The sequence below is a fragment of the Chenopodium quinoa genome, unplaced genomic scaffold (assembly GCF_001683475.1).
Source record: "Chenopodium quinoa cultivar QQ74 unplaced genomic scaffold, ASM168347v1, whole genome shotgun sequence".
NCBI classification, from domain to species: Eukaryota; Viridiplantae; Streptophyta; class Magnoliopsida; order Caryophyllales; family Amaranthaceae; genus Chenopodium; species Chenopodium quinoa.
In genome coordinates this window covers 6,722,100-6,742,759 of record NW_018742763.1, presented here as the reverse complement: position 1 = coordinate 6,742,759, position 20,660 = coordinate 6,722,100, and the positions used below count along the sequence as shown (strand labels likewise).

Below are 20,660 nucleotides of genomic sequence, written 5' to 3'. Positions count from 1 at the left end.
GTTACCTGTGACAGGTGTCGCACTGTAACAGGCGACGGCCTGCTACAGGTGTCTCTCGGCGAAAGGCCGAGAGATTCTCCCGCCCAAATTTTGAATTTTGGAAGTGACCCTTCGCCTTCTCACTTCGCCTATATAAGGGAGTGTTGACTTCAGTCATTTTCACATTTGAGAACTTTTTAGAGAGAACATTCGGACCCCTGAACTTGCTCTGACATTTCGGACCTTTTCTGCCTACCGCCTGCTCTGACAAGCCGACTGCACAGGATTTTCAGAACTCCATCAACTTCACTCGTTCAGGTAACCGTCGGTTCTCTTACTCTTAATTTTCTCTTTATGTTATTCTTTTTTGAAAAATGGCACAACGGAAGCACACGACACGACCTAGGTTAGTGATCAGCCGGTCACCGGGGACGGCTGAATCTAGGACTAGGAGTGCCGCCTGCCCTTTTCCGGACCCATGTTAGCCCTTTATACAAAGTCCGACTGTCTCTGTGTCTATGCAGAACATGATGGCCAGATTAAAAAGAACTGCTAGGATTTCGAACTCAGACGGCTCCTCCCACAGGGTGTCGATTAGTGAAACATCTGACCAGGCGCTAGATGTGGAAGTGAACCAAAGCGGCGTGAAAGCCGACAGTTCTGAGGGAGGAGTCAAAGTGACCCCTTCCAATTTTACAGTTGACAAGTCTACATTCTCTCCTGCTCCTTTTAAAGGAGAGGAGGCGGGCCCCTCTGGGAGAGGGGAGGAGTCGTCCTCTTCGGACTCGTCAGAGGACGAGTCCGAATCTAGCTCTTCTGGTCATGCTTCTCTGGACACAGAAGAGAAAAACAGTCGCCAACAAGAGGCGAGGCTTTCTCACGCAGTTGAGAAGGGGGATAATTGGGCGGAGCCATCCGCCTCTTACCGAGAGCAAAATACCCCCTACTACTGCACTGTCCCACGGGGCCGGATCACGGCCATGGCAAGAGAAAGTGGAGAGCTTTATTGCGAACCACACAATGGGCCCCGGCTTTTTAGTGTTCGTGCCGGATCCAGAAGACACAGTCGTCTGGCCGGCTGGTACTAGTTATGATGGCGCCTGCATTGGCTGCTACGAGGCGGCCATCAAGGCTGGGCTGCGCTTCCCACTACATCCGGCTGTTCAGCGGATCTTGGATGGGTATGAGTTGGGGTTATGGCAGTTAGCCCCGAACTCCTGGGTCAACGTACTCGGCTATGTGGCCGGGTGCGAACTGCACGGGGTGGAGCCAAACTTTGAGGCTTTCGCCCACATGAACTACCTCAGCCGGACCCCTAAGGCAGGCGGTACCGGTTGGTATCAATTGACAAGCCACAGAGGCTACCTCATGACAAGAGGTAAAGCAAACAAGTGGAAGGACTGGCGAAGCACCTTCCTTATCATTGAGAGTTCAGACACAGAGCTGAACAAGCGCTTCAACAGGTGGAACAGGAATTCGCCTCTTCTTGCAGGCGGCCGCAGCATGCCGCCTGTTCCCCCCAAAGCTAAGAAAGAGATCCTGGATAAAGGACTCTTTAAAGTAGAGTCGAGGGTCGACTCTACTTCAGGGGTACGAGAGCAAGTACCCCTGCACTGCGTCCCAAGCTTCAAATGGCTCTACGACGAGTACTTTTTGGCCGCCTGTGGCCTCAGCAGTCGGTGCTCAAGAGGTAGCCGGCCTGTCGAATACTCTGTTTTTCCATGCATTACTGTTATGACTTTTTATTAACTTTGCTATTTGTTTTTGCAGCGGACGCCATAAGCAAAATTACCGCCTCCAAAACTGCGGCGGCCATGTTGCGGGCCTCCATCATGCAACAGTCATCAACCGACTCCCCCAACAAGGGGGCGCCCTTGGTGAGCTTCGAACCTTTCACTCTGTTTTTGGAGTTGGGTTTATGCATATACTGACCGAGTGTTGTTTTGTTTTTGTTTTTTTTTTTTTGGACGGGCACTCCAAGAGCCTCTTCTTCCCAACAGCCGGACTCCAAGACCCGGAGGACGACTGTTGCGAGCTCTCCTGGTTCTGCCAGGAAACATGCGGCGGCTGAGAAACAGCCGTCCATTCCTTCTAAAACTCCAGTCGGGCCACCTAGAAGTATGAAGTTGTCCTTGTGAATTTTAGACTTGCTCCCTTCTTTACTAGGTCTAACCCGTTTGTTTATGCTTGATGCAGCCGGCCCTCAGGAGCCAGACTTGGTCGAGGTGGCCAAGTCTATGATCAAAGCCGTCCCTCCGGCTGAGAGGGAGGCGGTCAGGGGTGTCGGCACCCTTGACCTAGGGATTGCAGGGGTCCTTGCTGAGGTATACTTAGCATATTTTTGGTTATTTAAATTCCAGGACGCCTGTTTTTTGTATGAAAACTGACGCCTGTTCCCTTTTACTTAGGCCCTGCTCCGAGTGAACGGCCTTCGCAAGCCGCTTGACAGGAAGAACAAAGAGGTAAAGGCTGCAAAAGCTATGGCCGCCTCTGACTGTGATAAGGCAATGTTTCAAATTGCCCAAAATGAGGTTCTGACAATTGACATTCTTTATTATCAGGCGCAGGCTACTTCTGCTATCCGGGCTCAGTTAGAGGCGGCCCAGAAGAAAAATAGCGAGCTGGAGGCGACCATCAACAATCTCAAGGCCGAGCTGAGACCTCTTCGCCAAAAAATGTCCTCATATGACACCTTGGAGAAATCCTTGGCACACGTTAAGGAACGCCTGGTGACCCAGGAGAAGAGTCTTACTTAGGAGCTCTCGGAAAAGGCCGAGCAAGAAAAGAAGGAGCTGGTCCGGGAGATGATGGAAGACTCTGCTCAAATCCAGCGCATGACCTGGGGCCGCCTCTTCCCCAATGCCGATTTTTCCTCCTGGGAGAAAACGTACCGCCAGTGTTCTGATAGATATAATCAATAGATCCTGGCGGCTGCTGAGGACGAGGCGTTGGAGGAGGAGGAGCCGGTAGTGGCGCTTGTGCCGCTTGGGGGTGATGCATCGAAGAAGGATGCAGCTGAAGCCGAGTCCAGCAAAAAGAGTGCTGACCAGGCGGCAGCTGCTATTATTAAAGATCTGCCCCCTTCCTAAGCTTTATGTCTTCTTTTCACGGCCTGCGTGCCGTTTGTTTCTATTTACCCGGCCAGGGGGCCGGGGTTCTGAATATTTGGCCGGTCTTTAATGACCGGCTTCTTTTTATGCCAAAATATTTCGTTTTTGTTTTGTTTCAAATTTGTTTAAGTATCGAATACTCTGATATCCAATTGCACACTATACCGACTGTTTTGCATGGCCGATAGTTGCGGACAGGTACGAGATAGTTAGTCACGCCACCTATGCCCCTGGACAACTGGTTGTCTGTTTCCAGGCTAAGCGATCAGTCGGCCACTTTAAAGAATGGATTTCCTTCAACCAAGTAGGAAGGTGGTTTCCTACCTGCCTTGTTTGTTTTTTTGTTTTTTAAGCTAGAGACTCTAGTCGGTCCAGGCCGACTGTTCCCTGCCACATTTAATCTAGTGTGAACAGGCGCTGTATGAGCATCTTTTTAGTTTCATACTAAATTTTTAAGGAGTGACCAAGTAAACATAATTGTTATCTAGTCACCAAGTGACTGAGTAGTAGAGGTATCAAGCGGTGGGTACCGGTTGTTCCCCTTTATTCGCCAATGTTTGTTGGCTATTAACTCTTAAGAGACCGACTGTTCTTATCCCAAATAGTTCAGTCGGTTGGTTGACACGGATGGTTACTACGAACACTTGTTTGACCTGATTAGTCAGTTAAGTGAGAGGTATCCTTGTCCGGGAAACGGCTACGTGGTTGTCTTGGTTAGACAGTCGTATAGGTGCCGTGTAATGATTTTATAGAACAATGTTCCACCCAAAAGGGAGCTGCTCTCTGCGACGAATTTCATCCGGATGGATGCCGTCGGACGTCTTCTATAATGTTGGGACAGGTCGAATTGAATTTATATTTGGATCAGTTGGCTTGGCGCCTGGTCTGATCATTTTAGCCATGAGTATTTGATAGTTCTTGGTGAACTGTGTTATGGGAGAGTAACCGGTTGTGTGGAACAAGCGGCGTGCCCCTCTTAAGTAAGAATAAAAATTAAACAGGAGAGTAGCCGACTGTTTGTCAGTAGGCATGTCCCTCTTAGGTAAAAATGAAAATTAAACATGGAGAGTAGCCGACTGTTTGTCAGTAGGCATGCCCCTCTTAGTACAAAATTGAATGAAACATCAAACTTTTATTAAGTAGCCCTCGACTATTTACATCATTCAAAAGAAATATTTCTTAAGATTATCTACATTCCAGGTTCGAGGCAACGGTTGGCCGTCTGGCATTTCCAGACGGTAGGTACCGTTCCTGACCTCTTCATAGATTCGGTAGGGTCCTTCCCAGTTGGGAGTTAATTTTCCAGACTCATTAGCCCTACCAACTGCTTCCATTTTTCTAAGTACAAAGTCTCCCACTTTGGGTGGACGCCTGTGTACTTTTTTGTTGTATGATCTAGTCATTCTCAGGCGGTAAATTTCATGGCGCAAGACAGCATTGCCCCTCCTTTCTAGGAGTGAGTCTAATGTCAGGCGCATGGCTTCCCAGTTTGCTTCTTTGTCATATAGCATTACTCGAAGAGTCGACTCGTAGTGTTCTATTGGAAGAACAGCTTCCGCACCATAAGTTAGGAGGAATGGAGTTTCTCCAGTCGCCCCTTTTTCAGTCGTCCTAATGGCCCAGAGAACATGTGGTAATTCATCCGCCCATAGGCCGCCTGCTCGTTCAATCTTTTTCTTGAGACCGTCTGAGATGATTTTATTAAAGGCTTCTACCTAGCCGTTTGCTTGTGGACGGCCGACTGATGCAAAGTGGTGTGCAATTCCTTGGTCACCCAACCAACTTTTGAGAACAGGCGTCTCAAATTGGGGACCATTATCAAAAACCATAGACATGGGAACCCCGAACCGAGTGATGACATTTTTCCAAATGAATGAAATTACATCCTTCGTCTTGATTCCCTTTACAACCTCCGCCTCTACCCATTTAGTGAAGTAGTCGACTGCAACAAGTATGTACCTTCTTCCGCCTGTAGTAGGCGTATATGGACCCAGAATATCCATGCCCCACTTAGAAAACGGTAGTGGGCTATGAATGGTAGTGAGGTCAGTAGCCGGACGGTGAATTAGTTTGCCAAACCTTTGGCACTTGTCACATTTTTTCACCATCTCCATTGCATCTGCTTCTAAAGTAGGCCAAAAGTAGCCCTGCCGCCTTGTCCGTTGAGCAAGCGACCTACCGCCTATATGGGAAGCGCAGTAACCAGAGTGAAGATCGTCTAGTATCTCTCGTCCCTTTTCTGGAGTAACTCACTTTAAGTAGGGTTGAAGGTACCCTCTTTTGTGAAGTTCTCCCTTTATCATTTCAAAACTGGCTGCCCGTTTTTTCAGCGCTGCCGCCTGATGATGATCATTCGGCAGGGTACCGTCTGTCAGATATGCCCTGATTGGATCCATCCAGGTTGAGCTTCTTTCTAAGATTCCAATAGGGTCTTCCTCAATGCTTCTCTTCTCCATTACTTCCCAAAAAACAGTTCGAGGAGTATCACAAGAGGCGGATGATGCTAATTTTGAAAGCGCATCCGCCTGGTTGTTTTCTGATCTCGGCACTTGAGTCAGATGAAAATCTTCAAGGGATCCGACTGCCTGTCGTACCGCCTGTAAATACTTGATCATAGCCCGATGGGTTGCTTCGTATTCGCCATTATACTGACTCACTATCAATTGTGAATCGGAACAGGCGTTTATCTTTCGTGCCCCTGCCGCCTTGCACATGCGGATTCCGGCTAGTAAAGCTTCATATTCTGCCTCATTGTTTGAGGCCTGAAAACTGAAGCGTAGAGCATACTCGTACCTGTCGCCCTCTGGCGACTGACATATGACGCCTGCTCCACAACCATTTGAAGTAGAGCTTCCATCCACATATACCTTCCAGACTTGGTCTGGATCTCGAGAATCAGGGAGACGAGTCATCTCAACAATAAAGTCAGCAAAGGCTTGCCCCTTCACTGCTTTTCTAGGCTCGAAGGTAACTTCGAGGCTCTGTATTTCTATGGCCCATTTGATCATCCGGCCTGACGACTCCATGGTGGTCAGTGGCCGCTTGATAGGTTGATCTGTATACACGACGACTGCATGTGCCAAAAAGTAGGGCTTCAATTTTTTAACAGCCATGAAGAGTGCAAGACCAAATTTCTCCACTAAGGGATACCTCAACTCGGCATTTTTCAATACATGACTGACAAAGTAGACCGGGAGCTGACAGCCGTCTCTTTCAGCAAGAAGAACAGCGCTTAACGCATGATCAGAGACGGCCAAGTACATGTAGAGTACTTCTTTGGGCAAAGGGCTAACCAGCCTTGGCAAGGAATGCAAGTGAACTTTCAATTTCTAGAAGGCCGCCTCAGCATCCGGCCCCCATTTAAACCTTGCCTTCTTCTTAATGGCTTGGAAGAAGTATAAGCATTTGTCGCCTCATCGGCTTAGAAATCTTCCCAAGGCCGCCAGACAACCTGTTAACTTCTGAACCTCTCGGACGGTACGAGGCGACTGCATATCGATGACCGCCTGCACCTTCTCAGGGTTCGCCTCTATTCCTCTCTGATTGATAAGGAATCCGAGAAATTTCCCAGACTCAACTCCAAATACACATTTCTTGGGATTGAGCATGACATGGTGCCGCCTGAGTGTGGCGAAAGTTTCTCGGAGGTCCAACAGATAATCTGTCTGAAGCTTAGACTTGACAATCATATCATCAATGTATGCCTCGACGTTTCTCCCAATCTAATCAAAGAACACAGTGTTTATCATTAGCTGGAAGGTAGCCGGGGCATTCTTAAGACCGAACGGCATGACCGTGTAACAGTATAACCCTTGATCAGTGACGAAGGCCGTCTTCTCCTGATCTTTCTTCCATAAAGGAATTTGATGGAAACCAGAGTAGGCGTCCATAAAGCTCATTAAAGCATGGCCGGCTGTTGAGTCGACCAGGTTATCAATTTTAGGCAGAGGGTAACTGTCTTTGGGGCACGCCTTGTTTAAGTCTGTGTAGTTTACACACATTCGCCAGGTGCCATTCGGCTTTTTAACAAGCACCACATTTGCAACCCAGTTTGGGAAGTAACATTGCCGAATGAACCCTGCATCAAGTAGTTTTTTAACTTCGGCGGCTGCCGCCTGGCTTCTTTCTTCGCCATGGTTCCGTTTTTTCTGCCTTACCGGCTTCTTTTTCGGATCCACAGCCAGTTTATGTACCGCCAGGTCAGGACTAATGCCTGGCATTTCGTGGACTTCGAATGCAAAGATGTCCTTGTATTCTTTCAATAGTTTGTGCAAATCGTCACCCAGGACTCTCAGAGCAGTCGTCCCAACTTTGACTGTTCGATCAGGACGTAAGTCGTCTAAGATCAGGTCCGTATGCTCACCGGCTGGCTAAGGGCGGAATTCGTCCGACCGCTCCTCTGCCAATGATTGCTATTTTCTGTCTTTTCTTGCGGCCCCCGTCTGGGCTGCCTTTCTCTTCTTGCTGCCTGCTTCTTGAACAGGCGCACTCTCCTTGACATTGTCAAGGTCTGTTTTTCCACCACTTGACCCAGCGGTCATAACAGTGGGCTTGATATCCGAGAGATAGCACTCTCGGGCCTTCCTCTAATCTCCCCTTAGGGACCCGACTGTTCCATTATCCCTCTCAAACTTGAGCAACATAAGAGATGAGATTATAACAGCTTTGGAATTATTCAGGGTTGGTCGTCCCAGAATCATGTTGTAGGCCGAGAGTTCTTCTACTACCAGGAACCGGACTACCATGTGTCGTCCTTCCCTTTTTTCACCCAGGCGGATGGGTAAATCCACTCGTCCCACTGGGTGGACGACTCCTCCTCCAAACCCTACTAAAGGGTGGGATGCCGGATGTATGCAATCAGTCTAATATTTTAATTTTGACAGACATTTGCTACTGATAAGATTTGAGGAGCTTCCAGTATCTATAAGGATTCGGCCAACTCTCTGGTTGGCCACTTTACACTCAATAACGATAGGGTTGTCATGCGGCCCCCTTACCCCTCCTAGATCTTCTTCAGTGATGACAATCTCAGGAAATGAATATTTGGAGGGCCGTTCTTGGTGAACGGAATTTACGTCTAGCCGCCTAATATTGTCTTTGTTGCCACTAATAGTGGGGCCGCCTCCTGAGAAGCCGCCTGCAATGGTGTAGACGACTGCATCATCTGTATCAGAGTTGTCGGCCTGTTGACTCTTTTTGGCCGACTGCTTTTTCGAGGAAGTGTTCCCCGTAGATTTCTTGACATAAGTGTCAAGATCACCCTGCTCAGCCAGGCGGTCCAGATACCGCATGAGACTGATGCATTCGTTGGTGTGATGACCAACATCTTCATGATAATCACAGAATTTTTCTTGGTTCCGGTTGCTTGCAGAACCCTTCATGGGGACCGGCTTCTCAATTGAGATCCGTCCCTTGATTTCCTTTAGGATAGCTTGGCTATCCTTGTTAAACGCATACTTTGGGGAGTATGGTTTGAATTCTTTTTTCTTCATCTGGGCCGGCTGTTTAGAGGAATCAGCCGCCCAAACCTCTTTTCTTTTCTTCTCATCTTTGTTCGACAACTGTTTCTGTCGCCCTTCTTTTTTGTCGAACCTTTTCCCGTCCGACTGTTTTGTACTACAAAGATCAGTCGCCTATATATAGGCTTCCGCTTCAATCAAGGCTCTTGAAGAGTCGCCACCCTCTTTCGGACCAAATCAAATTTGAATGTCGATCCGTCTTTGAGGCCTCTGAAAAAGTCAGTATAGGCTACCTCATCCGGTAACCCTTGGATCTGTATTCTCATCAGGTTAAACCGCCTGATGTAAGAACGAAGCCCCTCCTTCTCGCCCTGCTGAATCGTTCCTAAATCAAGGGTCGTCTTCTTCGCAGGTATGTTCATGGAAAAGTTGGAGGTGAATAAGTAAGCAAGCGTCCTAAAGTTATTCACACAACCATTCGGTAGGTTGCCGAACCATTGTTGTGCGATTCCTTTGAGAGTCGCAGGAAAACACTTGCACCAAGTGGGATCATCCAACCCTTGAAGGTACATCAGGTTGGTGAATGCCATCAAATGGTCTTCTGGGTTAGTAGTGCCGTCATAGGCGCCTACTAATACATTTTTCACTTTGGCCGGCTGAGCGGCTTCAGCAATTTCCTTGGAGAAGGCCGACGGCTGTTCCCCAAGTCTAAGCAACCGCAGCTGCCAGTCCATAGGTTGGCCATTCTTTGCTGCATGCCCACCAAACAGAGGTGGCTGCAAAAAATATTGTTGTTGCGGTACAAATGGTAAGTTTGGTACCGCCTGGTCACTATGAAAGCCGGACTGACGGGAGGTGCCGCCTGACTGACTCTCATGATACGACTGAGTATACTTCATCGAGGTATTGCGTAGACTGTCTTGGATGTTTGAAGTAGAGGCTGACTCTGACAATCGGTCATTCTTCTTCTGTTCTAGCAATAGCCGAGCATCTGTGTATGTTTTCTTCGACCCGTCCGCCTGAATATGACGAACATGTTTCCTCTTTCCTGGAGTAGGAAAGCGGTACTTTGTGAAATCAAGGGCAGGCGGCTCCCACTTCCTAGAGTTAGGATGAGGGGTCGCCTCTCGCCCTTGAACTGGCTTCCTCTTCCCTAAAGTGGAAGGTTTCTTAGCCGACTGCTCCTTGGCCAGGGCAGGCTTCTTGTTGAGCAACTCTTGAATCTCTCCCTTGAAGCCCCTCATGAAGGTCATGAGTTCGTTCCTTGTAATGGGAGCAGACCCATCAGCCGGCTGCTGCTGAACAGGCGGAGCGCCTGCTGGATCACTGAGTCCAGTTTGAAGATGTTCCCGTTCCCTCCTTTCGGTATGGCGGGTGCGTCGGGCCCTTAGGGTCCCGTCTGAAGCTGTGTGAGCTTCAACTTCAAATTCTTCCTCAGTATCATGGTCCGACTGAACTTGAGGGTCGTCCAGGGGACGCCTTTCTTCAGGAGTCGGTACAGACGTGGATGCCATCTCAGAAGTACTCTCCCCACAGACGGCGCCAAAATGTTTCGGGGTTTTCTGATGTCCTGCGGGAGAGTTACAATTCCGAGACTGGAACCGGACGCCTGTACCTGCAAAACAAACGGATGCTCCGGATGTTTGGAGATCCGCCTCCAACGGTCAAGTTAGTACTTGATTAAGGAGTAATTAATGCGGAAATAAAAGTGATTGGGTCTCTCTAGGTGAGAGTGTTTAATGTGCGTAATCCCCCTTAATGAGGATTAAGGGAGGTATTTATAACCTTGGGAAACGTGTCAATCCTAGGTTTAGGTTAACCTAGGGCTGATTGGGCTTCCCTTGGAAGTTGGGCCTAGGTGGCCGGTTTCTCCATTAGGCATGGATGATGCCACGTGTCATGACATAATAGGTCCAGGGTGGACGAATAGGCGTGTGCCACGTGGCAAGCCCTGACAGTTCCAACTGGGGGACACTTGGCAGGACCTGATTGGCCCACGTGGCGCATTCCGATTGGTGGGAGCAAAATCCCCTAATCACATTGCACGGGTTTCATCTAGTTATTTAAAAAACAAATAACCTTAAAAATTTTATCCAAATATTTGACAAATGAGATAATATATACAATAAAAAAATTATACGAAGTATTATATTTAGGATTTAAATTATATATTTAAAAAATACAAAAAAAATTACTTTTTTATTTGAAAAATTTTATCCGGCACATTAGGTGAACAATCATAAATTGTGGATTTTTAGTATAAAAACTAAAAATTTATCACATATGGTTGCATTTTAAATTACATAAAAATAATAATTATCCTTTTCTAACCCCTAGTAGCATGTTAATCAAATATATATGATGTAATTAAGAAAATAATCCTTTTATGTGATTTATGTGTAAAAAAACCGTAAAAAATTCAATCACCAAAAGGCAAAATTAACGAAAATGTAAAAGACAACGATTAGTGATTTAGGATTTAAACTATTTATTTATAATTTATTTATAAATTATAAATTATCCTTTCATGAAACTTATACATGAAAAAACAGTGCATCGCACGAGTTTTCATCGAGTAAAAAAAAAATTCAGAAGCATTTGGCTTGCCACATAAGGAAAGTATTATTTCGACCAATTAAAAATTAGATTTTCATTTTATTTTAGAATTAAAAAATTCACTCACCACCTAAACAAAAATAACGAATGAGATTTAAGAATTTTGTCATATAGGTAAAAACAACGAATAATGATTTATTAGGATATAAATTATATTTTGATATTAGGATTTAAATTAATAAAATAATAATAAAAAATTTACCTTTTGAATTAATTGTTTTATCATCTAAACATCCGATGAATGAGATGATATTTTTATATAAAAAAAATGAATAATGATTTATGATTTAATTTTTATAAAAAATAAAAATCATAAATTATATTTACAAATTTATTCATATTTAATAAATTCAATTGTCTTATTAGATAACACAAAACAAGAATAAAGTCGTATTATAAATTACATAAAAAAAATTATACTTTTGTAATAGACAATAACAGTGTAATTAAATTAGTATGTGTTTTTATTTAATTATTACATAGTACTGTAAAATAAATCAGATAATTAGAAAAAATTAGAGTTTATCCAACTAAAGAAAATATCTTTTCTTGAGTTTTATATATGAAAAAACGTGCATCACACGGACTTTCATTTAGTATATGATATTTTGATATGATTTTATATAGATATAGTGTGGTATTGTATGTAAGTTTTGCCATATTACTCTAGTATATAAGAAGAAATAAAAAAAAACAGGACATTATCAAGTCTACTATATACCTCCCCAATCATTGATTAGGTCTAGAATAGCAATATTGTATGTTCCCTAATGGATAATCTGAGACCATTATTTCTTTATCAGCTTTAGCTTGGTACTCCTGACTCCTGAGTAGAGCTGTCAATTCGGGTAAATAGGTCGGGTTTAGGTCGGGTAAGTGTGGGTCGGGTCAACTTGGGTCAGGTCATTTCGGGTTAATGTCGTAACCTATATGGGTCGGGTTCGGGTTGGGTCATGTTTGAGTCGGGTAACGTCGGGTCATATATCTTATCGGGTTTAGGTCGGGTTAATAACAAGTCTGGTTACATTCGGGTCGGGTGAATAATAGGTCGGGTTTAATTCGGGTTTTCACGGGTTAAAATGGGTTAGGGTCATTCTCGGGTTCGAGTCGGGTTCGGTTTAAGTCAATAATTTGCGGGTTACAATCAGGTCAGGTCATTCTCGGGTTTGAGTCGAGTTGGTTCAAGTCAATAATTTGCGAGTTATAATCAGCTCGGGTCATTTCCAAGTCGGGTCATTCTCGGGTTCAAGTTGGGTTCGGTTCAAGTCAATTATTTGTGGTTTATAATTAGGTAGGATCATTTACAAGCGGGTCATGTTTGGGTTCAAGTCGGGTTTGATTCAAGTCAAAAAATTGTAGGTTATAATCAGGTCGGATCATTTCCAAGTCAGGTCATGTTCGGGTTCGGGTCTCAAATATTGGGTTAATCTGGGTATCGGGTTGATTTCAGGTCGGGTCATATCAGGTTCGGGTACATTTTTTGGGTCAGTTTGTTAACAGTTCATGTAATGACATTCACGTTTAATCATTATCAATTACTTCATTTATTGTAAGAGATTTCAAATAAGTTTAAATTCGAGGTAATAAGTTCTAATAAGTTTAGATAAGATCTACATAATAAGTTCATATTAATTCCAATAAGATAGGTTTAGTTTAGATTTTTAGAAGATAAGTTCAAACCCTATTCTAATCTATTCACATTGATTCCACTCATTTTAGGGATAACAATTTCAGATAAGTTCATATTCGAGATGACATGTTTAGATAAAATACAATAAGTTCATATAAATTCGGATAAAATAGGTTTAGTTAGATAAGTTAAAATACAATAATTTATTTTTCTAAACTTATTTTATTTGAAATTATCTAAACTTATTTATTTTTTATAAGTTCATATCCGAGTTCACTTTTTTTTTAATGGCTTTTTTTAAAAATATTTAAATGGCATTATTCAAAACATTTAAATAAGATTAAATAGGCAAATGAATAATAAAATTAGAAAAATAAAAGATCAATAAAAGCCTTTTAACAACCTTAGTTCGGGTCACCACTTTCTCGAGTCCAGACAAGTCAAGTCATGATCGGGTACAGTTAAATTATTTGGGTCAGATTGTCATCGGGTCATTGTCATATACTCATGCTCGCATTCAATCATTATCACGTTCAATTCAATCATTATTCGAAATTATTATTTTTTTTAACTTTTTTTATTTGATTTTTTTTTAAAATATTAGATAAAACAAACAAGCCTAAGGTCAAATAGTATTTGTAAACCGTAATTGACTATATTAATGCACATGCACCTACAAAGTAGTAGTATTCATAAACCACAATTACTTAATTGAAATATAGAATGAACTTACACCTAAAAAGTAGTAGTATTCGCAAATCGTAATTACTAAATTTTAATAAAGAATGCACATGCATCCAAAAAGTAGTGGTATTCATAAATTTTCATAGGTTTTGTTGAGACATATAAATTGTAATACATTTGATAATAGAGAATTTTATTGAAAATATTTGAATAAGCTTAAATAGGAAAATAACTCATAGAATTAGGGAACAAAAAAAGATATGACGTAATCCTAGATTGTTAGTTAATTTCAGGTCAATAACAAGTCGGGTTGATTTCGAGTCGGGTTAAATTCGGTTCGGGTTAGTAATAGGTCGGGTTAAATTCGGGTCGGATTAGGAATAGGTCGGGTTAAATTCGGGTTTTGACGGGTTAAAACGGGTTTGGGTCAATTTCGATTCAGGTCGGGTTCGGTTCAAGTTAATATTTTACGGGTTATATTCGGGTCGGGTCATTTTCAAGTCGGTTCATGTTCGGGTTCGGGTCTCAGATGCTTGGGTTAACTCGGGTCTAGGGTTGATTTCAGGTCGGGTCATATCGGGTTCTGGTCATCATTTTTTCGGGTTTAGACGGGTCGGTTAATAATTGGGTTCGGGTCGGTATTTCGGGTCGGGTCAACTTTTGACAGCTCTACTCCTGAGTTGCTTGAATGTTCTAATATGTGACTTTCACAGAATAAATGGACAGTAAAAATTACAAAAAATAAAAATAAAGGCCTCTTCCAGTGAGGCAAACCAGGCCAACATGTGCCGGAGTCCAAGGGCATAACCACGCATATCGTCCAACATTACAACAATATTTACAATAACTACAATTACAGTTACAATGTACTACTAAATTTTGCAGGTATGTATTGCCCCTTACAAATGATTTAACAAGGGAATCAGTTCTATTAGCCTACAAAACCTCGACTTGACATAAGCTTTCTCCAGCTTCATCAGCAAATATAATTTTTTTCTCCTTGTAAACTGTACTTTTAGGAGGCGAAAGATTGTGGTCATCCCTAGGAAATACATGAAATAAGACGGGTATAAAATGACAGCAAATAAATACATACAAAATAAACAATAAGAATAAAATACAAACTAAATCATAAGAAATAGAAGTGAGGATTTACTGCTTAGTCTCTGAGACGAGATTGTTCTGGCATATCTCCGAATCTGGGATGTGCTCATCATTGCTCTTTACAGGAGAAGCACCATTTTTTTCAGTTAATTCCTGTTGGTTGACACAGTTAATTAAGGTTAATAACAATGAAGCATTTCCATCTTAAACCAAAGTCGGTCCACAAAAAAGTTGAAAAGGGTTTGAGAAGGAATAATAACCATAATTTTGCAGAAACGAGTGCAATCCCTTGACATCATGGACAACCACTTCTTTGTTGCTTCCTCAATCTTTTTGACATTCTCGACTGCTACTCTGGCCTGAAGCAATTATATAAAAGTGTATGAGGTTTTGGAACGTTGATTCATGCTTTCAGTTTCTGGCAAGAACATTTAAAAAATTATGGAAAATACCATGTCCATGATACAAATAAAAAACATTAACTGTTAACAGACAAAGGATATCATAAAAGGCATCCATTAAAGGCATGCATGTTTTAACCTAATAATGTGTACACCCAAAATTTAAGTACCTACATATATACAAGTATATATGAGATAGTCAAGTTCATTTTGGCATAGAATTACATCACAAATATGTTTACCCTTGTACTTACACAACTATGGTATTTCTTAAATTTGTAATCACAAATTTTAAAAACTGGATTAAAGCAATTAAGCCCCTGATTCCCTGAGCATCCAACAAAATCTTAAATGAGCAATGGTTTACTTTTCAATGCAACTATATCACAATAACATTGAAAACTCCCTAATATGTGAGCATACTTCCATAGAGAATTTCAAGCAAGCCATTTATTCTAGCTATACAGCATAAATTATATAAAACAGGTCTTACATAGAGCTTCTAATACTCTATTTACCTTGTCTGTGTTATGTCTTGACGTTGAGCACGTTAATGTATCTACAACCATTTCTTTCATTGAATGCAAATCTGACAAAAGTTTCGATGCAAGGCGTTCAGTATCGATCATCTGCTGCTGTGAGAATGCAATGGCATTTTTTGAGCAACTTTGAGAACTGCACACACTGGAAGCAGGTACTGATGAAGAAGCCCGAGGACCATTAACAGTGCCTTTTATAAGAGAATTTTTTCTCTCATATTTTCCTTTCTTCAGTATTTGCCTACTATTGGCTCTGATCTCAGTCGTACGTAAGGCCTCCAGTCTTTTTGATGTAATGATAATCCGAGCTTTTTTTAAACTTGACTGTGAAGATGAATTGACAACACAATTCTTCTCAGGGAATAGTTTCTCCTTGCAAGCTATAGAGAAGAAGTAAAAAATAAATAATAAAAATCAGGTGCCCTGAAACTGCTAAAAGACTATGAAATCTAGTTTATTTATTATGATGCAGAAAACAATATTTAAAATTAATCAAAGCATAATCTTTCACGCTGGCTGCCTGATCTTTAAGCTTTCAAGAACTTTATTGTGATTCCATGGCAGTCTAGTTAAGAGGCACCATAATTGAGAAGCTCTGAATCCTAGCAAACCTTTTAATTTTTCAGCTTAAATCTAAATCTACAAGTAAATTTTTTTTTATTTTTTTATTTTTTATTATGATCAACAAATTAGAGAATAGAACTAGTTGATAGACCAAAGTTCAAAATGTTTCATATTTAAGCTAATCAATAAAAATGGCATATGCTTTTATCAACTTACAAAGATTATGAGTATTGTCTTGTATTTCAGCACAATTCAAAGCCCTGCGTAATCTTTCTTTAGAATTTGGAGAAATCGACTGCAAAGAAGCAAAAATTTATGTTAGTCGGATTTCAGTACGAGAATTTTAAGTACGAGGTACTATTTTTTTTATTAGCCTCTTTATGAGGCTTGGTTTGGGGATTCAGTCACCTTTCGGGCTGAAAAGAGCCTTTCAGGAGGTTGCTGCTCCAGCTTGTCTATGCAGCACTCTTCAGTAACTGCAGATCCAGTCTGTTGGTCAATAGCATTGCAAGGCTTCGGAGAACAGGTTAGAGGGGTGATAGCATCATTAGGTAACGAAGATTGCTTGTGTTCGACTGCAGACTTAACATTGCACAAAGAATCCACACTATGGATCAAAGGCAAATGATTTTCATCTTGCACTGCTACTTCAAAGTTCTTGACATCTCTTCTTATTGCTTTTGCTTCAGGATCTTGACTGTCATCCAAAGATCTACTAGCTTCACCATTAGTAATAAATTCAGTATTGTGACAATAACTCTTTGGACCCATGGTAGATGCTGGTACCTCTTCAGTAATAGCATCAAGTACCGACAATTGTAGATCATCAACTCTAGCTATAGAGGCATCCAGGGAAGCCATACAACTAACTGAAGAAAACTTATTATCACATTTTACCTCAGAATTGTAATTGATAACAGCTTTTGTCACGACTTTTTCAATATCTTTATTTTCATCCTTTGACTCTATTGATTCACCAGGGTAGATGATTTCAGCAGTTTGACAGTCCCTATTAGGAGCCATAACAGAAGCATGCACCTTTAAAGAGGGATTTCCACCATGTGAAGGTTGGAGATAACGAGGACGAACAACTTGAATATCAGAGCTATCGCCACTTTCAAGCAAACCTGTTTCAGTAGGTTCATCACATACCATAACATCAGTCATGTCTTCCTCTCTACTGGCTTCTGAGACACGAGATACCAAAGGCTGATGGCTCACAACTAACGAATTATCTACCATCATAATATCTTTAGTATCTGGAAATTCAGAAATTAGAGGATTCATAGCACAATCCAGATGTTCGTATGAAACTTGATTGAGATCACATTTTGAATTTCCAGAAGCTACAGGCTGCACTAGATAACCACTTTGAGGATATACTGAATATGTATCAAGAACCTGATCTGGATAGCAGTGTTCAATAGCTTTGACAGAGTCACTAACAATACATCTGGGGTCATCACTAAAAGTTAAGCTTCTGGCTTGCAGTAGTGAGTAATCATGTATATTATCTTCAACTTTGTTATTCAATGGCTTGCAGATTTTGCTGCTGACATCAAGTAAATCTAGATTGGCGGGTGTGTCCTTTGATCTACCATCTATAGAGTTAGTTGTAGACGATATAGAGTTGCACTTAATATCTCCTTTCTTTTTAGGTTTTCTTTTCATGACTACCTTGCGCTTCAAACTACCAAGAGTTTCTTTGAGATCAAAATTGCCCTCTTTATTTCGATGGTCATCATCTTCCTTTTTAACAGTTGTCAAATCAATAGATCTTGCAGCTTTCCTTTTGTGACGTTTGCAATTGTTTTTTATCTGCCTCAATGTCATTGCACCAATATCAAACCCATTCTCTTCTTTTATAGGCTCAACCTTAACCTCAGTCTTTACTTCAACAAAACCATGAGGCATAGCCAGTGATCTTTCAGCTTTTCGACATTCTGTAAGTGAATCGTGCCATTTTGAGTCAAAGGAAGAATAAATTTCTTCAATGTTCTTCAACTTGAGCTTTGGATTTCCTCGAGCAAGATTTAGGACTTTGATTACTTCACCACCTTTAATAATTGTGAAAAAGTGTAGCTGATTACAGCCTCTTAGCTCCATCAACTGTTGTAGAATGTGATCCTATCAAATTAAAAGAAGACTGAGAATCTTATCCCATACCAAGTAACCAGCAATGTGCAGCTCTGCCGCATATAGCTGTTTTGAGTAATACTTATCCACAACAAATTAACAATAAGAATCTAGATATAATGGAGAAAAAGATGACAATACATACATTAGAGAGACTATATTGAAGCACAACCAATACATTATATAAAACAACATATTTTTTCAAGCAAAACACTTTCCTTAGCAACAAAGTGAAAAGGCAGTGCATAAATATATTTTCTATGAAATACAATAACAAGTGAGCATAAACTGGTGGCAACTTTTAAGGAATAAATGTTGCAAAAGCAATGCAAACCAAAATATGCACAAGACCCTCCAATACTGAAACATTTGGACAGGCAAGTTTAGGAACCTTTGTACACAAGTAATCCAGCCTTATAACATAAACAACATAATTATAATATGTTAATTATAATATGTTAATATTCATTGGATAAGTAAATTAGTCCTTAAATATATTGCAGAAACAGTGGTGTTTCAATGTAGGACTTATTTTTTTGTTTGAAATGGGAATGTAGGATTGATCTGTTATTGAGCAGAACATATTTATGCAGCTTGGACACTTGGTGATGTTATAAATCCCTTTATAAAGCCTATCACAAAATTGTTCGAAGAACTCTTGTGTTCACTTGAGCTTGATTTAATTAGATAAATTTTATGAATTTTCTCTTAATTGTTTAGTTGTTTTTATATTTTCTACTTCAACGTTTTAAACACTCTTTTAAAACTTTCATGAATTTTATTCTTCATTCTCTTTTAAAACTCCCTTAATTTTTCTTAAATGCTCTTTCATTTACTCACCTTTTGTTCAAACTCTTTTAAATGATGATTTTGTTATGTCCTGTACTTTAAATCGCACGATTCCTTATGACTATTCATGTTAGCCAACCCCAAATGATTTTGGGACTGAGGCTTTGTTGTTGTTGTCGTTTAGTTGTTTTTATTTAATTGTTCTAGAACCATAACTCCACTAAGATAAGCGCTGCACGCTACTAGTTGGTTTTTTTTTTTTTTTTTCTTCTTCTTCTTCTTGCTGTATCAATAAAAAAAATAAAAAAAAAAAGGTATTACAATAAGTAGGATACAGTTTGTAATATTATTTGGTCAGCTGACTCAGCTCTTTCTATTCCTTACAGTTTTAACTTAGTTCAAAGTATAAGAAGAAAAATGCAAACAAATGTTTTGAAAGAGTTGGGAAAATCTTCATACTATAAAAATCTATGCAAATCATTTTTATTGAAATCATGTGTGGCATATAAAAAAATTATTAAATACATTCAGGCAGCTAATTTTTTCAATCAAACTGACAAATCCATAAAATTAGCATCCAATTCCAAATTCAGATATATGTAACACAACACTAACAACATGCTCACAAACACTGTGTAACGACATACAATTATATATTTCCAATCAACCGGATTATTATATATTCTGAAAACCTAACTGAGTTACAACAGCATTGCGACGAACATTAACACTACACTATTACCATTTACACAACTCTTTTTCGAATGGAGATGTATCATAGTCTAATTACCTATAGATCTAATCTGCTATTAGTTGAAAACCAGAAAATCATAGAAACCTATAGCAGTAAAATTTCGGCTTCAAAAATTTCTAAAACCCTAAAAATAAGTTTCAAATAATTTGTGCCTTTAAATTAAGGAAAATAAAACCAAATTGAATAGATCAGTAAACAAATGCAAGAAATCGAAGTAAATTAATATTCCACAAATTCAGAAACCTCAAAAACCCAAAAAATAGATGCTTTAAACAACATGAGCTAGATAATCCAATCGATTGTAATAAACCCTAAATTAAGAGATCAGAAACGAAGGAAATGCAAGAAATCAAAGTAAAAGAGAAGCTAGTAGATGTACCTGTGAAGAAATCGAGCTGCAGAAGAGTTGAGCGTACTTGAAAATCAGCTGGAAGAGTGAAGAGAGGAGAGAGAAAATGAGATGGGGTATGACTGTTTGAGTGAAGCTGGAGAAGACAAGGCGGGAGTGGGTGTAGGTATGAAATTTAAGGGAAGTAGATCTGCCGCCTTTGGGGTTTTGGCGGGAGTTCAATGGGGTCTCGAAGTCGGGCTAGCCGGGCCTCGTGTTTATCGTATGCTTGGGGAGTCGGCAACATGTTTTATTATGGGCTTGTAATCCCCCATAATTTTATGTAATCTTATAATTATTTATTATTATAGTTATACGAATATTTTTTTTAATTATATTTTAATTAAAGATTATATATATATATATATATATATATATATATATATATATATATATTTTATGAAAGTTACTCTAATGAGAAAATTATTATATTTTACTATTCTTATTTTGGACTAGCTACTCCTATATTTTTCAAACCCATTATTTTGTAGCCCAACTTGAATCGAA

At 40.6% G+C, this 20,660-nt stretch overlaps 1 protein-coding gene across 1 annotated transcript; it reads right to left on the bottom strand.

Moving 5' to 3' along the window:
* Positions 1–14,008: 14,008 nt before the first annotated feature.
* On the bottom strand, positions 14,009–20,345 carry LOC110724438. Its single transcript, XM_021903856.1, has 7 exons — positions 20,145–20,345; positions 16,495–18,213; positions 16,303–16,381; positions 15,502–15,902; positions 14,843–14,941; positions 14,635–14,735; positions 14,009–14,520 (listed from the first exon to the last, which is right to left on the bottom strand). The coding sequence occupies exons 2-7, from the start codon at positions 18,190–18,192 to the stop codon at positions 14,415–14,417; spliced, it is 2,484 nt and encodes an 827-aa protein (XP_021759548.1). The 5' UTR covers positions 18,193–18,213; positions 20,145–20,345; the 3' UTR covers positions 14,009–14,414.
* Between the last annotated feature and the right edge of the window lie 315 nt (positions 20,346–20,660).

Coding starts and splice junctions, on each gene's coding strand:
- LOC110724438 (XM_021903856.1), bottom strand. CDS start 18,192: ATGGAGCTAAGAGGCTGTAATCAGCTACACTTTTTCACAATTATTAAA. Junction 14,942..15,501: donor CAAGACATAACACAGACAAG/GTAAATAGAGTA, acceptor TAATTGCTTCAG/GCCAGAGTAGCAGTCGAGAA. Junction 14,736..14,842: donor CTCGTTTCTGCAAAATTATG/GTTATTATTCCT, acceptor GTCAACCAACAG/GAATTAACTGAAAAAAATGG.